Here is a 19692-nt window from a genome sequence, read left to right as displayed (position 1 = left end):
GGGCATATATTAAGCCTCCTCTTGGGGCCTTAGGCCCTACTTTAATGACCTGGGGTGATAACTATTCAGCAGATTCTATAAATAAAAGATTTTGTTGTGAAAGACAGCCGTTACACTCTCCCCTCCCTCTGTGGCACACACACAACTTACAAGTAGCCCCAGTTCCCTGTAAGCAGCTGCTCCTGTCCCACCTCTGCCCACTGGCCTCCCACCAGCTTCTGATGGAGATTTAGCTGTTACGGAGTAGTTGGTGGCTGGAATGACTGCTGTCACCCCAGGGTGCTGATCCATGGCCAGCTCTAATACCGTGTCCTCTAAGAGTCCTTCTTGCACTGCATGTCACAGTGAGAAGGCTGTGCCCAGCATGCAGGTGGTGTTCAATAACTGTCAAATAAATGAATGGTGCCCACCCTTTGTGTCCTGCCCCCTGAGACCCAATGGAAATAGTGCTCTAAGAGTCTGTCCACACACAGGCCTTAACTTGGTTATTCTCTTCTCCAGTTGTCAGAAGAACCAGTTTCTCTGTGACCTGAATGCTTGTGTCTGTCTAGGGTCTTCCCATTACCCATTGGGCTCTCCTCCCATGTCATTGTGGGAGGGGCGTTTAGAGCATGGCCCTGGTATAGGTTGGAGGACACAGTTTTTATTGTTACTAAGGTGGGGACAGGAAATGTAGCCATGACTACAACAGAATGACCAAGGTTTTGCCCTAATGTTACAAACAGAAAATAATGATACTCAAAGACTATACTTTTAAGCCCCCTCAGCAAATGTCCCCTTCTCCAGTGAAAGGCAAGCTTGCCATGGGCCAGAGCAGCCTCTTCCAGTTGATGGAGAGGGAGGGAGCAGGGGAAGGCCAGGGAGTCAGAGCTCTTTTATGCAGTATCTAGTTCCCTTGACTAGATACACTCTTGGCTCAATGTGCACCTCTTGATGTACAGCTAAGGTGGTGAAATTTGCTTGCCATCAGGGCTCTGGGTAAAGAAAAGATGAGCAGTCCCAGGAAAACTGGAATTCATTTTTCCGTAGAAACAATATAGAGAATATTCAAATTCTATAGGACTGTTGTTATTTCTAATAGTGCTGTTGGTGGTATAATTTGGCTGTATCCTGGGTTAAATAACTCTTTGGGAGCAATTCCAAGTGCTTTCCAAATGAAATACTAAATTTGTCAACTAATTTTTAGAATGTAATCCTTCCAGAAGCTGGGGATTGTGTGTTCAACTGGATGCTATTCCAATTGAATGATTTTAAGGCCAAATTCAGTTTCAAATTAGTCACACCTGGGATCCTGTCCCCAGGCATTGAATTACCAAAATAAAAAAAGACTTCCTTTTAAGGTGCAAATTACTAAAGACAGCATGATATCAGGGTTCCAGTAATAGTTTGATTTACTTTGAGGCATTTTATGGATAAATCATATGACATATAGGCATTTGATTTAAAAAAATGTATGTCTCATCAGTTTTTCTAGAAACTAAATTACCCATTTTAATTGTCTCCTTGCATGATTTATTTACTTCTTTTGCCTTATGCCAAAAATAGATAAATGTCATTTAGAAGTTTTTGACTAAACTGTAGACATTTTCTGTTAGAAGGTCTTATTTAATTTACAGGCCAGTATTTAGAATCCTACCATGTTGATTTGAGTATGCAGTCAAATCAGCTTGGCCTCGTAAAAGATATGTTTGTCCTATGGTCACAAAGTAAAACTGAAAACTGTGGAGTGGTGCTCTCTGCCTCGTTATTCCCTTTTCACCAGCAGGATCGCATTGCTTGTAACAGGCCCTGCCTGAGCAGAACTCACTACAGGGCGGGGGAGCTTGTGTCCTGGAGTCAGGAGCTCTACAGCAAAGGGGAAGCCACACTGCTCCCTCTCACCTGCTGCAGCTCGAGGCTTTTTCAGAAAAATTACAACTCTGTTGGAAAAGGCTTTTCAATTTTATTATTTATTATTTTATTCTAGTCTGCATTCCTAATAGGGCAGTTTAAGCCTCTTTCTTCAGGTGCGGTGACTGAATTAAACTTCTTTTTGAATGTTTACCCATACCTTTAATCTTTTTATTGTTTCAGTTATTCTTAGGTTCTTTATTGTTGTTTTCTTACTCTTTCTTTCATTTTCCACCCTTTTGATCTTAGAGTCTCCAGAACAAAGGCCAAAAGTAAACCCCTCTCTCTGGAGGTTTGCCTTGTTGCAGTGGCCTGATCACTCTTTATTATATTTGAGACTTGGTCATTTGAACATGGAGCTCTATAACTTATTATTCAGTAATCTTGATGGCAGACAGGTTCTGTACCTTAAGATGAGAAGGAAAAAAAATCTTAATTGCCCTCTTGTTCCTGAAGCCTTTCCTGAATTCTAGAATTGCTATTTTCAGCTGATATAAAGATAGCTGCAGAAAACACACACATATAAAACTTCTAGTACATAAAACCTCAATGCTGTAGGATTTTTAAAGAAACACTTAAACTCCACAAAGTGCTTTGTGGAACATTCATAACAGGAGAAAATTTACATTAATTACTCTTTTTGGCCCAGATATATTTTAACATATCATCTTTATGCTTACAGATGTCTAGAGTTTCTGCTTCAAAATGATGCAAATCCATCTATCCGGGACAAAGAAGGCTACAATAGCATACATTACGCTGCCGCCTATGGCCACAGACAGTGTTTGGAATTGGTGAGTTGTTTTCTCTAATTCACATACACACAGTCACCCAGGCTTAGAAATGCTGTCTTAAGTCCTCAGCAAATTCCCTCACTACCTAAGAACTTCCTCCCTAGAAATTGCCTTGAAGATACTCTGTAGTAAGTGATTAAATTGTTTCACTTTACAATACATAGATTTCATTGTTCTGTTTCTGTTCATCCTAATCTCAGAGCTGACTGACAATTGATTCTCTTCTACATTAACTTTGACTAGAAATGTTAGACCCCTGTATGGACACGGTTTGTATTTTAAAGATCATTTAGATGTATCAAATAAGCTCAGTATATATTTCCAAAGTCACCTTTTGCACCCCCAGTATATTCACTAACAGTGTTGTAAAGTGGTTTATATAACTATTAGGCATAAGGGTTTGTCATGGTCCCACATTTGTAGTTTAGGGAGAGAAATTGGCAAGAGCACAACAGCAGAATTTATTGGAATCTCCAAACCACCAAAAGTTTCAAACCGAGAGCGACCAAGAAACACCAGAGTTTAGAGTCTGAAACTCTTCTGTTGATATAGGTCACCAGACATAAATGCAGATGCCACAGGGAAAGAAATATGAAGTAAGTACATGGAGTGAACCCAAGTGTAAAACAATAGGGAGTGGAGGGGATTGTGGCAAAGAGAGACAATATATTCTGTCTAAAGTGAGAAATAGCTAATCAGCTCCTGCTAATTGAGATCAGGTGCTAATGCATACCCATGATTGCTAGAACTTGAGTGTTTCAAGAAAAGCTAGAAATTAGACTTTTATGTGAAATTTCCTATTTTGGAAACACTGCATGGGCCAGGAAGAAAAAAATATAGGTTTGTGGCTGAACCCTGCCTGCGGGCCACCATTTGCTGTCTCTTGAGGGCCACCTTTGGTTCAGCTTTATCGGGATACATGGGGTATCCCAAATTCACTATCTCCCATACAGTGATAGGCGTTATCTTCCTTACTGAACTCCAACTCTATTCCTTGTCTTTTTAAAAGGAGAAGTCCTACTTTTCAGAATTATTTGGAGGCATGTTTGCAGGAACACTTGCACTTTATCAACTGCAAAGACTGTTGGGAGAGGCATGGGGCAGAAAGCCTGCGAGCAGTGGTGTCACCCCTGCAAAGAAATGACTGAAGGATGCCCCAGTTTGTTCCTTTATCTTTGGCCTTGCTGCTGATTTTAAATGGTCCCATGTAGGGTCATTCTTATTATATTTCTTTAACTATGGATGTGGAATATATTATTTATTTATATATACATTTTTTAGCCTTTATTATATTTTATAAAGGTTGCCCAGTTTCTAAATAAACAGGTGATTATTTCTAGTGTCTTTTTGTGGCATTTACTGGGAATTGTGCCTACCTTCCTCATTCTTGAAGACTTCCAAGTCTTCTTTCCTGAGGTTCTTGTGGATGCAAGAACCCCTAGTTTTGATTCTATCAAGGTTCCTTTTCCAGTTATTGTGGCTGCATACCAAATGACCCCAAAATTGAGTGGCTTAAATGATAATAATCACTTATTACCTCTCACTGTTTGTGTGGGTCAGAAATTTAGGAGTGGCTTATTTGAGTAGTCCTAGTTTAAGTTTTCCTATGAGATTATAGATAGTGGCTGGGGCTGACATAATCTCCAAGGCGTCTTCACTCACATGTCAGTCCCCTGGGTTGGACGATTCAGTAGCTGACATTCCTTGGGCCTCTATATATTTCTGTATGTGGTTTTCTCTAGCATGATGGTGCCAGAGTAGCTGGATATCTTACACTGGCTCAGAGATCCAAAGGCATCTGCCCTGGGAGAGAGTGGGAGAGAAACTAAGAGTGAGAGCGAGAGAAAGAGATCATCCTACTTCTAATGATGTAGCCTGGTAGGTCACACAGGGTCACATCTGCTGCATCTGTTTATTGTGACAGTCGCATAATCCAGAGAGGTGAAGTTGATTCCACTTTTCAAAGGGAGGAATATCAAAGAATTTGTGGACGTATTTGAAAACCACCTACTTCCCTAGGAAGATGTGGAAAGCCAGTGATTTCATAGCCTTCTGTAAGATGAATTTTAATATAAAATAAGTGGGCAAGGGGCAATCCCTTATCCTTATGGATGAGCAAAATAAGCCACAGCATTAATAGGCTTGTCTGAAGTTACAGCTCTGGTCAGCTGAAGAAGCAGGACAATGAATCAGGATTTCTGATTTTTAAAGTTGTTTACCGCATCATACTGCCTTCCACTGCAGGTCAAAGGTCCACTACCACCCAAGGCTTTTCCACCATAGAGCAAAGCTTGGTATTGGGTAACATATAAAGTGATATCACTTCTATCTTCTAAACCAACATTGCTGTGGAAGTTGATCTAGACCTGTCAGTAAGTAGGACTTTGTGTTTAGATCCCTCCTACGAAAGGCTCCTTACAAAGTGTGTGTGTGTGTGTGTGGTAATCAGTGGCAGAGTGAAGGCCTGCTATACTACTGTAATTACCCTTTATGAGTCTGCATTCCAAAACATACTTCAGACACAGCTGTCTTCAATCGGTTTCCTCTATGAAAACCATATGTCATAATTGGACATGTGAACTTCTATTACAAAGTTTGTTATTATATTAATAACTTGTGCTGGTTTAAAGTACTTTGAAGAGTTATTCTTTAATGCCAGAGTATAGTAACTCTGTGAATGATCATCCTGTACCACCTTCTTCTGATATAAATAATATATTGCACATTATTTTCAGTTTTCAGGAAAGCTATTTCAGGGCTATTATTTCAGTTACCCAACAAAAGGGTTTTCTGTCCACAAGGTTTCACAAATTCTGTATTATAATGAAATTACCTCTTTTAATTAGATCAGCATTTCCTTGTGTGATTTATAAAGAGATGATTATTCTTGGCACTTATAAGACATTCAGAAGCAGGCAGGGGGAGGTATTAATTGATCTTAACTTGCACTGCCAGCTGGAAAGCACCGGACTATCAATATAAATTGGAAAGGATGTCACCATTGTTTGCTTTTAGGAAAGAACCTCAGTGGGTCATTTATAACACAGACGGGATGAAAATTCTTCTCATTTTCCTGAATGATTAGAGTTGGATCGGAAGTCCTGTGTCCTTCCATCTTGGAATGCATTCTGAAATCCCTCTTGGGGGTAGTTCAAGTAAGCAAAGATTCTAAGCAGGCCACAACAGTCTTGTCCCCTCCCAATCAAAACCAAGCCCAAATCTGGGCTCTTCCCTAGGAGTGGCGTCATAGTCAGGCCGTTGCAAGCATCTTGTCTCCGCCCCTGGCTCACCCAGCTGTAAATGGATTTGGGAGTGAATGGGACCGCCACCAATGGCATTTATTCCATGTTCATTCCATGCCTGGAATTTTGCATTCATTATGCCATTTAATTATTTGTTCTTTCAGTTTTATTGAAATATACCTTAAATAGAGGCCTGTGTAAGGTTAAGTGTACAGCATAATTACCTGCTTACATATATTGTGAAATGATCACCACAATCAGTTAGTTGCATCCATCATCTCATATAAATACATATGCACACACACATTGCCAAAAAGGAAACGAAACATGTTTTTCCCTTATGATGAAAATAAAACCTATTCTTGATACAAGAGGTGGGTTTTTTTGAGGGGCTCTTTTTCTAATACATATTCTCTTTCTAGGACTTCAGTGCCCTCATGTTCCTTAAAACTCCCAGTTCTTTGGGTACTAGATGTCAGGAAAGCAAACCAATTAGCCAGTTTTCACTATGAGTACATTTCTAAGAATCACCACTGCCATGCCTGCCAGTCTCTCTCATCTCACAACACAAATAACCCCCGATCCTCCTAGACCGTCATCCTTTTAACAAATTGGTCTTGACTGCGTGCTAGGTACTAGACTTTTACCAATGAAAGACGTTTCTGGTATCTCTGAATGGCTTATTTAAGACTCTGAGTAGGAATTATGCGGGAGTCTTTTCTTTGTGTCACATATCCTAGCTTATTTCTGGCCTGTGGAATGAATAGAAAGAGTAAATGGCCCCCAGGCCTTCCTTGCTAGAGCAGGGCCTGTGCCCTTTGGGAGTTGGAGTAGGACTGAAGAGGATGTGTGGGCTTCAGAGCCTTCCCACTTAGTTGAGCAATTACAGTGATTATGCTTATCACTAAATACTTATCATTAATTTTGATGCATAAATTGTGCTGGTTTTGACTCTGACATTTAACTTGGTATGTGTTTACTTGGCATTCATGGCTTGTGGCTCCTGTCTGTGATCATATGCTTAGAATTTATAAGCCATACTCTGTGTTGAGTCTGTTTTGCTATAATCAAGAAGGAGAAGAAATTATTTTAGTTGTTTTCACTCTGCTTCCTTATGTGGTTATACTGAATTCATTCCACGAGCAAAAAACTTCTAGAAAGTAGTAGGAACCTCTTAGCCTTAATAGAATAGTCAAGGTTCAGAATTCTACCAAATCTGCCCACTTAGGCCAGTATTCTCAGCTGGTCTTGATCAAAGATATATATACTGTGTATGCAAGCAGAAATCTGCCCACAAATGTATGCTGAGAGCTGTGTAACCAGTCCTATTCAACTGGGCTCAAAAGATCAAAGCGGAATGGAGGAGACTTGGCTAATAAAGTATCTTGTGTCTGAATAAAACTTATGTTTTGGTGGAGGAAGGGAGTTGGCAAAGGGGAGCTCTCCCTCCTTGTTCCTCTGTCTGGAATGCATTCTTACTGACCCTGAAGGGAAAAATCAGAAAATCATGCCCCTGTTTGGAATTTGTGTGAGTTTATATCAGTGTACTATTTTTCCTTTACAGTATTTAAGATGTCTGTGAACATAAAGATCTTTGTGACTTTGTTATTGAAATGGAAAAATATATGTGCCAATATAATTACATAATTGCCTACAGAAATCAAGAGAGTTTGTTTGAAAACTCTAAGCCTTTGATGAAATTCAGTCCAAGATCTTACCATGCCAAATCACTTGGAATTTGGCTTTTTTGCTGGGACTTCTCCCCCTTTCACTGTTAGGAGCTAACTTGAACTTCAACTATGGGAGTATGTAGGGTGACAAGTACCTGTGCATATATATTCAAGGAGTTTCTGAGATTTCCTGAAGACCGCTGTATCTTGGGCAACTGAACCCTGAAATCATGCTCCTTCTAAATAAGCTGCTCAGTGTTTCAGGTTGTTTCTTGTGTTTATCACAGGACTTTAGGAAACTCTTACCACCTGGCTCAGTGTAAGATGTATTTACGTTGGCAATGTCTAATTAAGCTTTCAAGAGTGAGAAGGCAGGGTATAGAAGACGAGTTAAATCAGCAGCACTACTAAGCAGTCATCTGCAGATGAGAAGATGAGAAACCAGCAGTCTTGAACCCTAGCCCCAAACAAGTGACTGGTGACTTCTCTCTGTCCCCAGAGGAGCTGCTGCAATTTGGGCCTAGGGGTGTACATGACCTCCCAGCAGGCTTCCAGCGGCCAGTGGAAACCTCAACAATCCTCATCTTGTTTTTTATTCTATTTAATTCCGTTGAAGAGAAACATATAATCTTATGGGGAACTCTCATTAAGGGAGGGAGTAGAGGGTAGGCACAAATATTTTGATGCTCTTGGTAGCCTGCTCGCTGCTAGGAATGTAACTATAAGCCCACAAATTTTGAATTGGAATGTGATGTGAATCTATCTTTGGAAGAGTGGAATAGATGATATTTTATGACAAAATGGTCTATTTATTTCTTCATAAAATAGAAAAAAAATGTTTTGGCTTCATCATGAGTGAATTTAGCAACTGAAGAACCATTTAACAGGTTGTATTAAAATAGACAATTTCAGTCTCACCTTCAGTCAAGAGCCCAGGACAGTAGGGCCATTGCCCCCGTATTTCAAAGTGAGATCCTTAAGTTTCAACCCATGGTCTCCTTACCTATTTAAGAAGCTGGAGATCAGAGGGCAGATTTCTTTGGAGAGAAGCCTGCTACAGTTCCCACTACCACTCCCCTCCCGGCTCCCCCATAGCAGGAGAGAAAGGATTCATTCTCCTGATCCCAAGCCAGTGAGAGAAGCTTCAATGTGATTGCTTGGATATCTGATATGTGTTCCATCAATTTAGGGGGCTGGGTGGATGGGCATGTTATAAATCTAAAGACCAAATGGCTCTGACCAGAGCTTGTTTGCTAGAAGTTAAATAAAAAGAGGGTTTTTATTACTCTACCTCCACCAACAGTGGGTCAACAGTACATGTTTTCCGACATTTAAATGTAAGCCAAGGGGCAGAGCTGGCCTGGAGTTCCACCGGATCCTGTTTAGGAGGGCAGCCTGGGAGAGTGGATGCCTAGCAGGGAAGGGGAATGACAGCTGCCCGCAGAGACATGCTTTCACCCAGGGAGAAGCAACGGTGGGCGGGAGGCCCCGGGGGTGAGGGGTTGCCTGAGAACCTAAACACACATCCCAGTGAGACCGTTTAAACATCTCACTTAGAGAATGTCACTGCCAGAAGGGGATTGGTCAGTGGACCACTGTGGGTGTCCCCTCTGCGCCCTCCTTTCCCCTGTCCCTTTCAGTTGTGGAGGAGGTAGGGGCAGCCACTGAGGGGAAAGGAGGAGGAGAAGCCGTTGGCCGGGAAGAGAGGACTCAGCCCTGTCTCCTTGCCCACTGCAGCCCTTTGGGAGGGGCAGAGAGAAGCTTTCAGAGTTTGTGGTCACTCCTCTGGAACAGCAGACATAGGAGTTACTGGCATGAAGCTATGTTTATAACAGAAGTGCCCAGAGAATTTTTTATTCTCTGGGGGAGATTTTATCTGGGGTGGTAAGAATAAAGTAGCCTTATAAAGGAATTAGACCTAGTATAGGAAAAGGAGGATAAAGTTATTGTTTGATCATACCCAAAGACTCACTGTCTCAATGCAAAGTTACACATTTAGAATCACTGTTTTAGGAAAGATTGATGTTCAGCTCTAGAGAAAAAGAGGCTATTATCCTTTGATTATGTTTGAATTTAAATATGAACTTTATAAGACAGAAATTCTAGTAATGCCAAGCACTTATCAGGTGAACATCACTGAACAAATGAAATGCACTTATGAATGATTAAGCTTGACTTAGTGATAAAACTTAAATAATGCTGGTTTGTAAGTATTATGGTGACTGTCCTGTTCATTAGAAAGGTATTTCATGGGTGACACAGGTGAGAAAGGAAATGAAAATTTATTTTCTATGGCCTGCCTTTTCTTTATATTTGATTACTTCTCAACACAACCGCATTTTATTGCAATCTTCCCTCCATTTTATTTTCTTCTTCAAGATCTTAAAACCTATGCTAATGTGTCAAACTGGTAGGAAGGCATTCATCAAATTAAAAGCACACACACAAACAAACATACTTTCTTTAATTTCTTCCACATGGATAGTCAGCAGTAAGGGGTTCCGAGAAAAGGAATTATTGTTCCTGATATGGGAGCTTCTAAAGACTTAGTGATGTAGTAGAAAGCTTAAAAAATAAGTTAATCTGACCATTTTTCCTTCTCCCCTTTTTTTTCCTTCCTTCCTTCTTTTATTTCCTCCTACTCAGTTACAAGCCCATTTGGCAGGCCTGAGCAGGGCAGGAAGGTTGTCCAGCTGGGGCTAGAGCCCAACAAGAAGGTGTCAGGAAAGTAGCCCAATAAAGTTTAGAACCCATTCAAGGAGAGTTTTTTAAATGTGTAATGCACCAAACAACAGAGCTGCAATAGAACTGAAAAACAGAGAAATCTACAATTACACTTGGAGACTTTGGCACCTCTCTCACAACAATTGATAAAACAACTAGACAGAAAATCATCAAACATACAGAATAACTCAATAATACCATTAACCATGAGGATCTAATTGACATTTATAGAACACTCGACCTAACAACAACAGAATACATATTTTTTCAAGTGCCCATGAAACGTTCACCAAGATATCCTGAACCATAAAACAAACCACAACAAGTGTAAAACAATTAAGATCATATAGAGTGTGTTCTCCCCCTATGATGGAATAAAAGTAGAAATAAAAAACAAAAAGATACCAGGAAAATCTCCAGTACTTACAAATTAAATAATAGACTTCCAAATAACCCATGGGTCAAAGAGAAAATCTCAAGGGAATTCCAATATAATAATAATAATAATAATAATAATAATAATAATAATAATAATAATAATAGATTGAATTGAATGAAAATGAAAATACAAAACAAAATTTGGGGACAGAGTTACATTAATGTTGTACATTAGTGCTGAAAAAAATTTATAGCACTAAATGCTTACATTGGAAAAAAGAAAATATCAATAATCTGTTCCTACCTCAGGAATTTAGAAAAAGAAGAACAAAATAAACTCAAAAGAGGCAGATAAATAACAGTGATGATAACATAAGTAAATAAAATTGAAAACAAAAACAATGGAAAAAATCAATGAAACAAAGACCTGGTTATTTGAAAAGAGCAATAAGTTGACAAACCTCTACAAAGACTGACAGAGAAAGTAAGAGAGAGAGAAGACACAAATTCACAACATCAGGAATGAAACAGGGGATATCTCTACAGACCTTGCAGGCACCAAAAGCATAAGAAAGCAACATTTTCTCTATGCACATACATTTGACAACTTTGATGAAATGGATCAATTCATCAAAAAATGCCAACTTATCTAATACGAAGTAGATCATTTGAATAGCCCCATAACTATTTAGGAAATTGTATTTTAAAACTCTCCAGGTCCAGAAAACTTCACTAGACAATTCTACCAAATATTTGAAAAGACTTTATTCTTCTACTTTATTACCAACTATACACAACACCTTCTGAAAAATGGAAGAGGAGGGAACACTTTCTAATTCATTTATAAAGCTAATACCTTGATACCAAAATCACACAGACAATACAAAAAGAGAAATATAGACCAATATTTCTCATGAATATAGGTGCAAAAATCCTTAAAATATTAACAAATAGAATTCAATAATATGTACAAAGAATTATATAACATGACCAGGTAGGATTACTATAGGGAAAACCTGTTTTGGTATTTGAAATTCAATATAATTCATTATATTACAAGGCTAAAGAAGAAAAAAATCACAGGTCAAATAATGTAGAAAACAATTATAACAAAATTCAATACCCATTCAAGATAAAAAAAAAAACTCTCAAAAATAGGAATAGAGGGGAACTTCCTCAGCTTGATAGAAGGCATCTAATAACTTGGTAAAGAACAGCTAACCTTGTACTTGGTGTAAGGCTCTACACCAGTTTTGTGGTGAAAAGACTAAATGCTTTGGTGAAAGACTGAATTCTTTCCCCCAAACTGTAAATAAGGAAGGAGGTCTGCTTTCTCCACTCTTATTTAACATTGGAAGTTCTAGCCAGAATAATAAGGCAAGAAAAGGAAGTAAAAGGCATAAAGATCAGAAAGGAAAAATGAAACTCCTATTTGCAGATGACATAATTGTTTACACAGAAAAACCCAAGGAATCAAGGAAAAACTCCTAGAACCCACAATGAGTTCAGCAACATTGCAGGATACAAGATAAACATACAAAAATCAATTGCACTTTTATATACTAGTAATGAACATGTGGACTAAAAATTAAAAGTATAGTATAATTTATAACAGCCAAAAAATGAAATATGGGACTTGTATGCTGAAAACTACTAAATGCAGATGAAAGACATAAAAGCAGATCTGAAAAATAGACATTATGAACTTTATGGCACCAAAGTTCATAAACTTTGATCAATGATATGAGGTCATTATACCTGCATTCCTTGAAATAATCAACTTTTCAAACAAAAAAACACCCCAATTTTCTTTCAAAGCCTTTTATCACGGGGGAGAAGTTTACAACAATACCTATTTTTAATAAAGTCATAATAATGAACATTTATTGCAAGAATGTTGGGCTAGGACCTGTGATTGCATCATCTCTTTTAGTTCTCACAACAACACTGTGAAGTAGCTCCTATTTTTAGCCATATTTCACATGTGAGTATCCTAAACTGCAAAGAAATTAACAAATTGCTGTGGGTCATACAGCTGGTATGATATAGAACCAGGACTCAAATCCATGTTTATCTGACTCTAAATTCCAAGCTTTTAACAATTACGCTGTACTGTCTGGAGGACTGACAAACTCCAGACTTTGAAAGCTGTCTCAGAACATCTGAACTCTACATCAACCAACACGATGACATCCTTTCAAGATATCACTGAGATGGACAGTCTTTTTTTTTAATTGAAGTATAATTGAAATAAAATATTATATTAGTTACAGGTGTACAACATAGTGTTTTGACATTATATATTTTACAACATGATCACCACATTAATTTAGTTACCATCTGTCACCATGGAAAATTATTACAATATTATTGACTATGTTTCATATGCTATACTTTACATCGAGTTACATTAATTTTATAACAGGACGTTTGTACCTTTTAATACCCTTCACATATTTTGTCCACCCTCTGGCAACCACCAGTTTATTCTCTGTATTTATTAGTCTGTTTCAGTTTTGTTTGTTCATTTGTATTTTTAGACTCTGTGTGTAAGTGAAATCATGTTGTATTTGTTTTTGGCTAACTCATTTCACTAAGTGTAATACCATCTAGGCCCATCCATGTTGTTGCAAATGGCAAGATTTCATTCTTTTGTGGTTGAGTAATATTCAATTGAGTATTACTTAATATTGAGTAGTATTGTATGTATACATACCACATCTTCTTTATGCATTCACCCACCAATAGATACTTAGGTTTTTTCCTTTATCTTAGCTATTGTAAATAATGCTACAGTGAACATAAGCATGTATATATCTCTTCAAATTGGTGTATTTGCTTTAGATAAATACCCCGAAGTGGAATTCCTGGATCGTATGGTATTTCTAATTTTAATTTTTTTGAAACCCTCCATACTGCTTTCCATAGTGGCTGCACCAATTTACATTCCCTCTAACAGTGCATGAAGTTCTCTTTTCTCCATATCCTCACCAACACTTACTATTTCCTGTTTTCTTGATACTAGTCATTGTGACTGGTGTGAGGTGGTATCTATGGTTTTGATTTACATTTCCCTGACGGTTAGTGCTGTTGAGCATTTTTTTCATGTATCTGTTGGCCATCTGCATGTCTTCTTTGGAAAAATGTCTATTCAGGTCCTCTGCCCATTTTTTAATCAGACTTTTTTTGGCATCAAGTTGTTCTTTATACATTTTGGAAATGAATCCCTTCTCAGACATATCATTTGCAAATATCATTTCCCATTCATTAGGTTGCCTTTTCATTTTTTTTTTGATGGTTTCCTTCACTGCGCAAAAAAGCTTTTGAGTTATATGTAGTCCACTTGTTTATTTTTGCTTTTGTTGCTCTTGCCTGAGGAGACAGATCCAAAAAAAAAGTATTGCTTAGATGGAAAGATAACAGTCTTTTTAGGCTTTGTCAAAGGGAAGCAGGAGAACCTCAGACAATACCAATAACAGTTATGTTTGTGTCATCATCCATTTCTTTGAAAGCCTTATCTTCACTAGAAGTCTGTACTTTCTTTTTCTGTCAGGAGAGCAAAACCACCTTACAGCATTACTAGCCCTGTGAGAAGTAAAATAGCCCTAGCTACAACTCTGAAGTACATCCCACTGCAAACTAACTCCTGGACTTTAGCACATATTTTCATAAATGCACTCTTACTTGGACCCAGCCCTCCTTCTGGAATCTGTGTTACAGCTGCTGTCAGCTTGGCCTCACTCTCCTTATGATAACAGCTGCCAGGGATGACCCCTTCCAGTGTGGGGGGGATAGGAGGAAGAGGGACTTCCCAGTAAGATTGTTTCTCCAAAGATACATTATCCTTGGCAGCTGCCAAGGACCTGTCACTTGTGAAGTCTAGACCAGGTCTCTGTGATAATCACTTCCCTTCTTGATCCTCATTCAGCAACAGAAAATGTAGAGACCTGAGCATTTTCTCATTAGAGTAAGAGCTTGTACACCTGTGCGTAAAGGTCATGAGTCATGATACTAAGAACAGCCTTTCTAAGATTCAAAAGGAGGGCAGATTTGCAGCCATCTGTAACAGCTGAAAGGGGTATTTGGGAAAACCAAATCCCTCAGCAATAACTGAGATACGTTTTCTCACATGAGCAGATCCCTATACCCAAGAGGTAACATCACTGAGTTTAAATTCTGTGGGCCATTCAGCACTTGGAAAAATCATTTTGTTAATACTGAACAATAAAATTCTCTTGGTCACTGGGAATGCAATTTAATATAGAGTCACAACTTCATAGATTTCTTTCCCCTAGGGAATATTTATAGTTTTCCAAACGTGATTTATTTCACACAAAAATCATCTTTTTAATTATATACATTCTTAGCTTATAGGAATCTTCTTTGTGTCTCAAATTCCTCGTACTGATTTGAGACAAACTTTAGTAAGAACACAAAGCAATCACTTCAGACAAGCAGTTACATTTCTGGTGTCATTCTGTCCTTTTTTTTTTTTTTTAATGGAATGTTACCCGAATTTGTATGTCATCCTTGTGCAGGGGCCGTGGTAATCTTCTCTGTATCATTCCAATTTTAGTATATGTGCTGCCAAAGTGAGCACAGGTGTCATTCTGTCTTAAAATGGATTTTTTAAAGTGAAAGGAATATTATGGAGGAGATGTTACTTAGTAGTTCTGTGTACTGGTCTTTTTAAGGCTTCACTAATACTAACAGTTGGTGAGTTTGGAGATCAGAGTCAACATATCGGCTTTTACAAGTTCATAAATGTTATTAGTCCTTTGATCACACTAGTAGGCTAAACAAGAATTTTTTTTTGGTTTATTTATTTATTTACAGTGAGAAGTAACCTGCTGAGAGGACCAGGGGAATTCGTGTTATTTGCTCTCACTATGTGTCTTTCCAAGTAGAAGATCCAATTTTATAAACTGAATAAAAATCAGACATTTTTCTTTCTGAATATGTAATACAGTCAAAAGAATTAAGTAAAGTCAATGAGCTCAAGCTCTGTTGACTTCATGCATTCTCCTCTACTCAGGACCCACTGCGTTATCCATCAGAATACTCTTGGCAACCTGGCCAGGACTTAGAGAAGCCCTTACCACTGATGCTGTTTTTCCTGGACTCCACAAACCCATGGTAGTCCATTGGGATAACTTATAAGGTGTGGCTTTTCTTACATTAGCTAACTTTATAATGGCTGCTTTCTGGGGATACAGAGTAATTGTAGGGAAATGTGCTAGGAGCCATGGATGACATAGAAATATATTCATCGTGGATATTTCTTCCAAAGAGATTATAATCTAATTTGGTTGGTAAAGCCCATGCTATATAAATATTGGCTCAAAATGTCCCTCACATTTCTTAGTTCTCCATAGGATAAAAAGTAGGGTGATAATAACCATCCCCAAATTATTTCTCTGGTCACATCCCCTCCTATTTTGCCAAAGCTTTGGTTCCAGTTCCTTCTGAAGAGCCCATGATATGTTTCCCATGTGCCCTCTGGACTTCTCTTGGCTCCCACGGACACCCACATTTCCCTCCTTTCCTGTCCTTGCCCTCTGTGGTGGTATCTCCCATTGCTGTTAGCCGCCAAGAAGCCATGTGGTCAATATGTTCGGTAAAGACACTGTTCCCATCGTTGCCCACCAGGGGCAGTACAGAGGCTGCCCATGGTTGTGCCCAGTGTGTGGAGTCTGCACTCGGCCACCACCTACAGTGCCACTAACCATTTTAGTCCTCCCACTCTAGCTCAGTCCTGAGCCTATGGGACCTGGGCCAGAGGAGGGACCGTGTGGTATAGTTGAAAGTTCAAGGACTTCCACATCACAAGCCCTGGGTTGGAATACCTCCTCTGCCGTTACCTACCTGCAAGGTCCTTAAGCATTTTACTTGACTTCTCTGAGTCTCCAGATCTTGCCAAGTCTGTTATATAGAAATTAGGTTGTTCTGAGCATTGAATGGAATAATGTGAGTAAAGTGTCTAGCACAGTGGCTGGCAAATGATAAGTACAAGCAGCAGCTATTATGATGTATTCATTTAATTTATCTTAATTCCCCCATCTTCTGGGCACTGTGCTGTATGCCAGGTCTAAGAAGATGAAGAAGCTGCTGTATCAGGGAGTTTTCTGTCTAGTAATGGGGATCAGCCTGTAAATAAATAACAATGATAAAGTATTATAGTTGCTCTTTTAGAATTCTGCATGTCTGTCATTCTTATCATTATCCAAGATAAAACATGATATCCCAGAAAAGGTACAAGTGACATGCTGTGAGAATTCAGGGGAGAGCATATCCTATTCTACGTTCATTGGTTAATGAGAAATTCACTGGCACTTATCAGCATAATGTTTTTGCTGTATTTGTGTCCTTAGATTTCTTGTTTCATCACCCCACCATTTGTGTGAATGTGGAATAGTAGATCAAACCTGAAATGAATTGAATGATGGAGCATATAGGTGGATGTTTGAACTTAGTTTGATAAGTGGAGCAGCACTTCATTTTCAAAATATAAAAGAACCTATTTCCATGATGGTTTCTTTCCTGTTGATGATATTCATATCATCTGCTAAATAGAAAAGTTATAACTGGGATATACATTGGAGTAAAAGGAAAACGGATGCTGTATCCCAAATTGTGCTCCTGAATGCCATCACCGTCTAGGATCCGCCATTCATAAAAGATTAAATGTGCGGCAGGCACATATCTGAGTACATGCATGTCAGTCTTGCCATCTGTTTTAATTTTGCTTAAAATAATGAGAGCTTTTTTTTAACCCATTTACTTGAGTTTGTGCTGCTTCTTTTCATGTTCATTAGCTAGAAGTAGCCTGTGGTATTTAGCTAGTGTTTCAGAATCCCACTAAGATTAGCTTTAATTAAATTATTGGAAATGTCTTTAAAGCTGTATATTTTATTGTTGGGACTAGAATCACTAAAATATTGATACATAGACTGGGAAATATATACTGTAATTTAACATAAAAATAGCAAACAAAGGAACATTGTTAGTTTGCACAGCTCTTGTGAGTACTAAGAGCAGGTAAGCAAAATGCTTTTCTGAAGTAGGATACTTTTTATGTTGCATAAAATTTTTTGAATTATTAAAAAATTAGTAATTTCTGTGTTCAAATCTATCTCCTTGTTCTCTTTTTGTACAATTTTTTATCATATTACCATGTGATTACCATTTCTCTCAACCTCTAAATCCCTTTCCAACCTGCTCCTACCCCCTAAGTAAAACCTCTCTTGCCCTATACAAATTTTACCTTGTGCTGAGGCAGAAAGTAAATTAGCATGATGATAATGTAATTCATGGTAACCTGAGAATATCATCTAGATGAAAATTATAGTTGGTTAAAAGCAGTAACTCCTAAATTTAAGAATTGCTCTCAGAAGTCACCATGGAAACATGAGGCCAGTATTATTGTTTTTCTTGGTAATACACAAAGAACTGTATATACTCAGCAGGTAGAAGTGATCAAATGTAACAGCCATGGCCCTGAAGATTTTATAGGGTTGACTGCTTGTCAAGATTTCAGTATGTCTGTCACTTAATACCATCAAGTGTTGTGCAATGTAGAACTTCAGCTGAATTGGCCCTCAGTCAAGTACTTTTGTTGATAGATATGTGGGACTGAATACATTTTAAGCAGTATGAAATCCAGGAGACCTGTTGCCTTCTTGTCTTAGATAGTAACTATAATGGTGATTAGGCCTCAGACTTATATGAAGACTCTCTTATAATCAAAGCTTTTGTAGATACCATTCATACTTTATTAATAAACAAATAGTGCCCCAGGAGGTAAAAAATTAAACCAACTGGCATCAAATCTAGGCATCTGACTTTCATTTAATTATCTATTGTTTCTTCTCATCTTGTATGGCATTCTTTCTCTGTTTAAGAAAAGCTTTACTTTGCAGACCATAGAGCAAATAAGAGTTCAATACGGAAAAAAACCTAAAAAGATTCACAGTCTAAGTATAGCTAAAACACCTCTGAGTCCCTAAATTCAGTTATAGTGCTTTTCTCTGATAATTTTGAGCCATATTGATGGAAATATTTGGTGACTTTGGAGACCTGCAATGTCAGGGGTGGAATGGAGGAGTAGATAATTATTAGCATGTGCAGTAACTGCAATCCCGAGGGATTTTTTTCTAGATAGTACTTAAAGAGAAAACATTCTTTACTGTTGGAGTGAAAAAGTAGCTTATTTCTTACTGTGGCACCATCTGGTGATTTTGTTTTTAATGTTACTGCATATTTATTAAGAACATACAATGTACCAGGTATGCTCACTAGAAAGTGGACTCAGCTTCATCCTAATGGACTCAGCATATATTGCTAATTGACAAAAATACAGGAAATAAACAAATGGACTGCTTTGTTGGAAATACATGGTTCTGATAAGGTGCTTTGTCTTCCCCAACCCCTAGACATGTTTCATTTCATATAGGTAAAGAAATCACAAAAATTTTAGACAGAAGCAAAAAGAACTGTTATGTGGTTGTGTCAACATGGACAAGTTTCAGAAGATTATAAAGTGCTTAAGGACAAAGATCCACTCTTTTTTCAATATAATTATCTACAGTTCTTCAATTGTTCAACGTAGAACAAAAAAGAATATTTTTTAGACTGCTTCCATCCTATAGTACTGCCAGTCCTAAACAAAATATTGTCAAATTAAGTGCAACAATGTACTAAAAACAGATGATATATCATAACTGAATGAGAGTATCCTGGGAATACAGAGCATTAGGAAGTTAATCAAGGTGATTTATCACATTAACATAAAAAGGAAAAAACAGATAAACATTTCAATTAATGTAAAAGTAGTTGGTAAAGCTTGATGACCATTGGTGATTTTTAAAAAATTCTTAGCAAACTAGGAATAGACAGGAGCTTCATTAATCTGATAAAGATTATCTGCAAAATATCTGTGGCAAACATCATATTTAATAGTGAAATATTGAAAGCTTTTTTTTCCCTTATAGTGGG

The 19692-nt window shown here is 38.0% G+C and overlaps 1 protein-coding gene, 1 long non-coding RNA gene and 1 other non-coding gene across 10 annotated transcripts in view; 1 reads left to right on the top strand and 2 right to left on the bottom strand.

Annotated features, from left to right (window-relative positions):
- ANKRD44 (ankyrin repeat domain 44) overlaps positions 1-19692 on the top strand; it is a 313326-nt gene that overhangs the window by 239214 nt on the left and 54420 nt on the right. For all 8 annotated transcript variants that reach the window (XM_073218499.1, XM_073218497.1, XM_073218502.1 and 5 more), the window contains one exon: positions 2573-2684. In XM_073218499.1, the coding sequence (XP_073074600.1) occupies positions 2573-2684 (112 nt within the window). The remainder of the gene's footprint in view (positions 1-2572; positions 2685-19692) is intronic.
- The window catches only part of LOC118971809 (uncharacterized), a 38960-nt gene continuing 21967 nt past the window's right edge, over positions 2700-19692 (bottom strand). The window contains exon 7 of the long non-coding RNA XR_012123629.1: positions 2700-16845. This is a non-coding gene — a long non-coding RNA (uncharacterized lncRNA). The remainder of the gene's footprint in view (positions 16846-19692) is intronic.
- LOC118971815 (U6 spliceosomal RNA) lies at positions 15192-15298 on the bottom strand. The gene has a single exon (XR_005060480.1). It is a non-coding gene; the product is annotated as a U6 spliceosomal RNA (small nuclear RNA).

Source organism: Manis javanica, chromosome 12, assembly GCF_040802235.1.
Source record: "Manis javanica isolate MJ-LG chromosome 12, MJ_LKY, whole genome shotgun sequence".
Taxonomy (NCBI): domain Eukaryota; kingdom Metazoa; phylum Chordata; class Mammalia; order Pholidota; family Manidae; genus Manis; species Manis javanica.
Note: the sequence above shows the minus strand (reverse complement) of the source record. Positions and strands in the feature narration are given on the sequence as shown.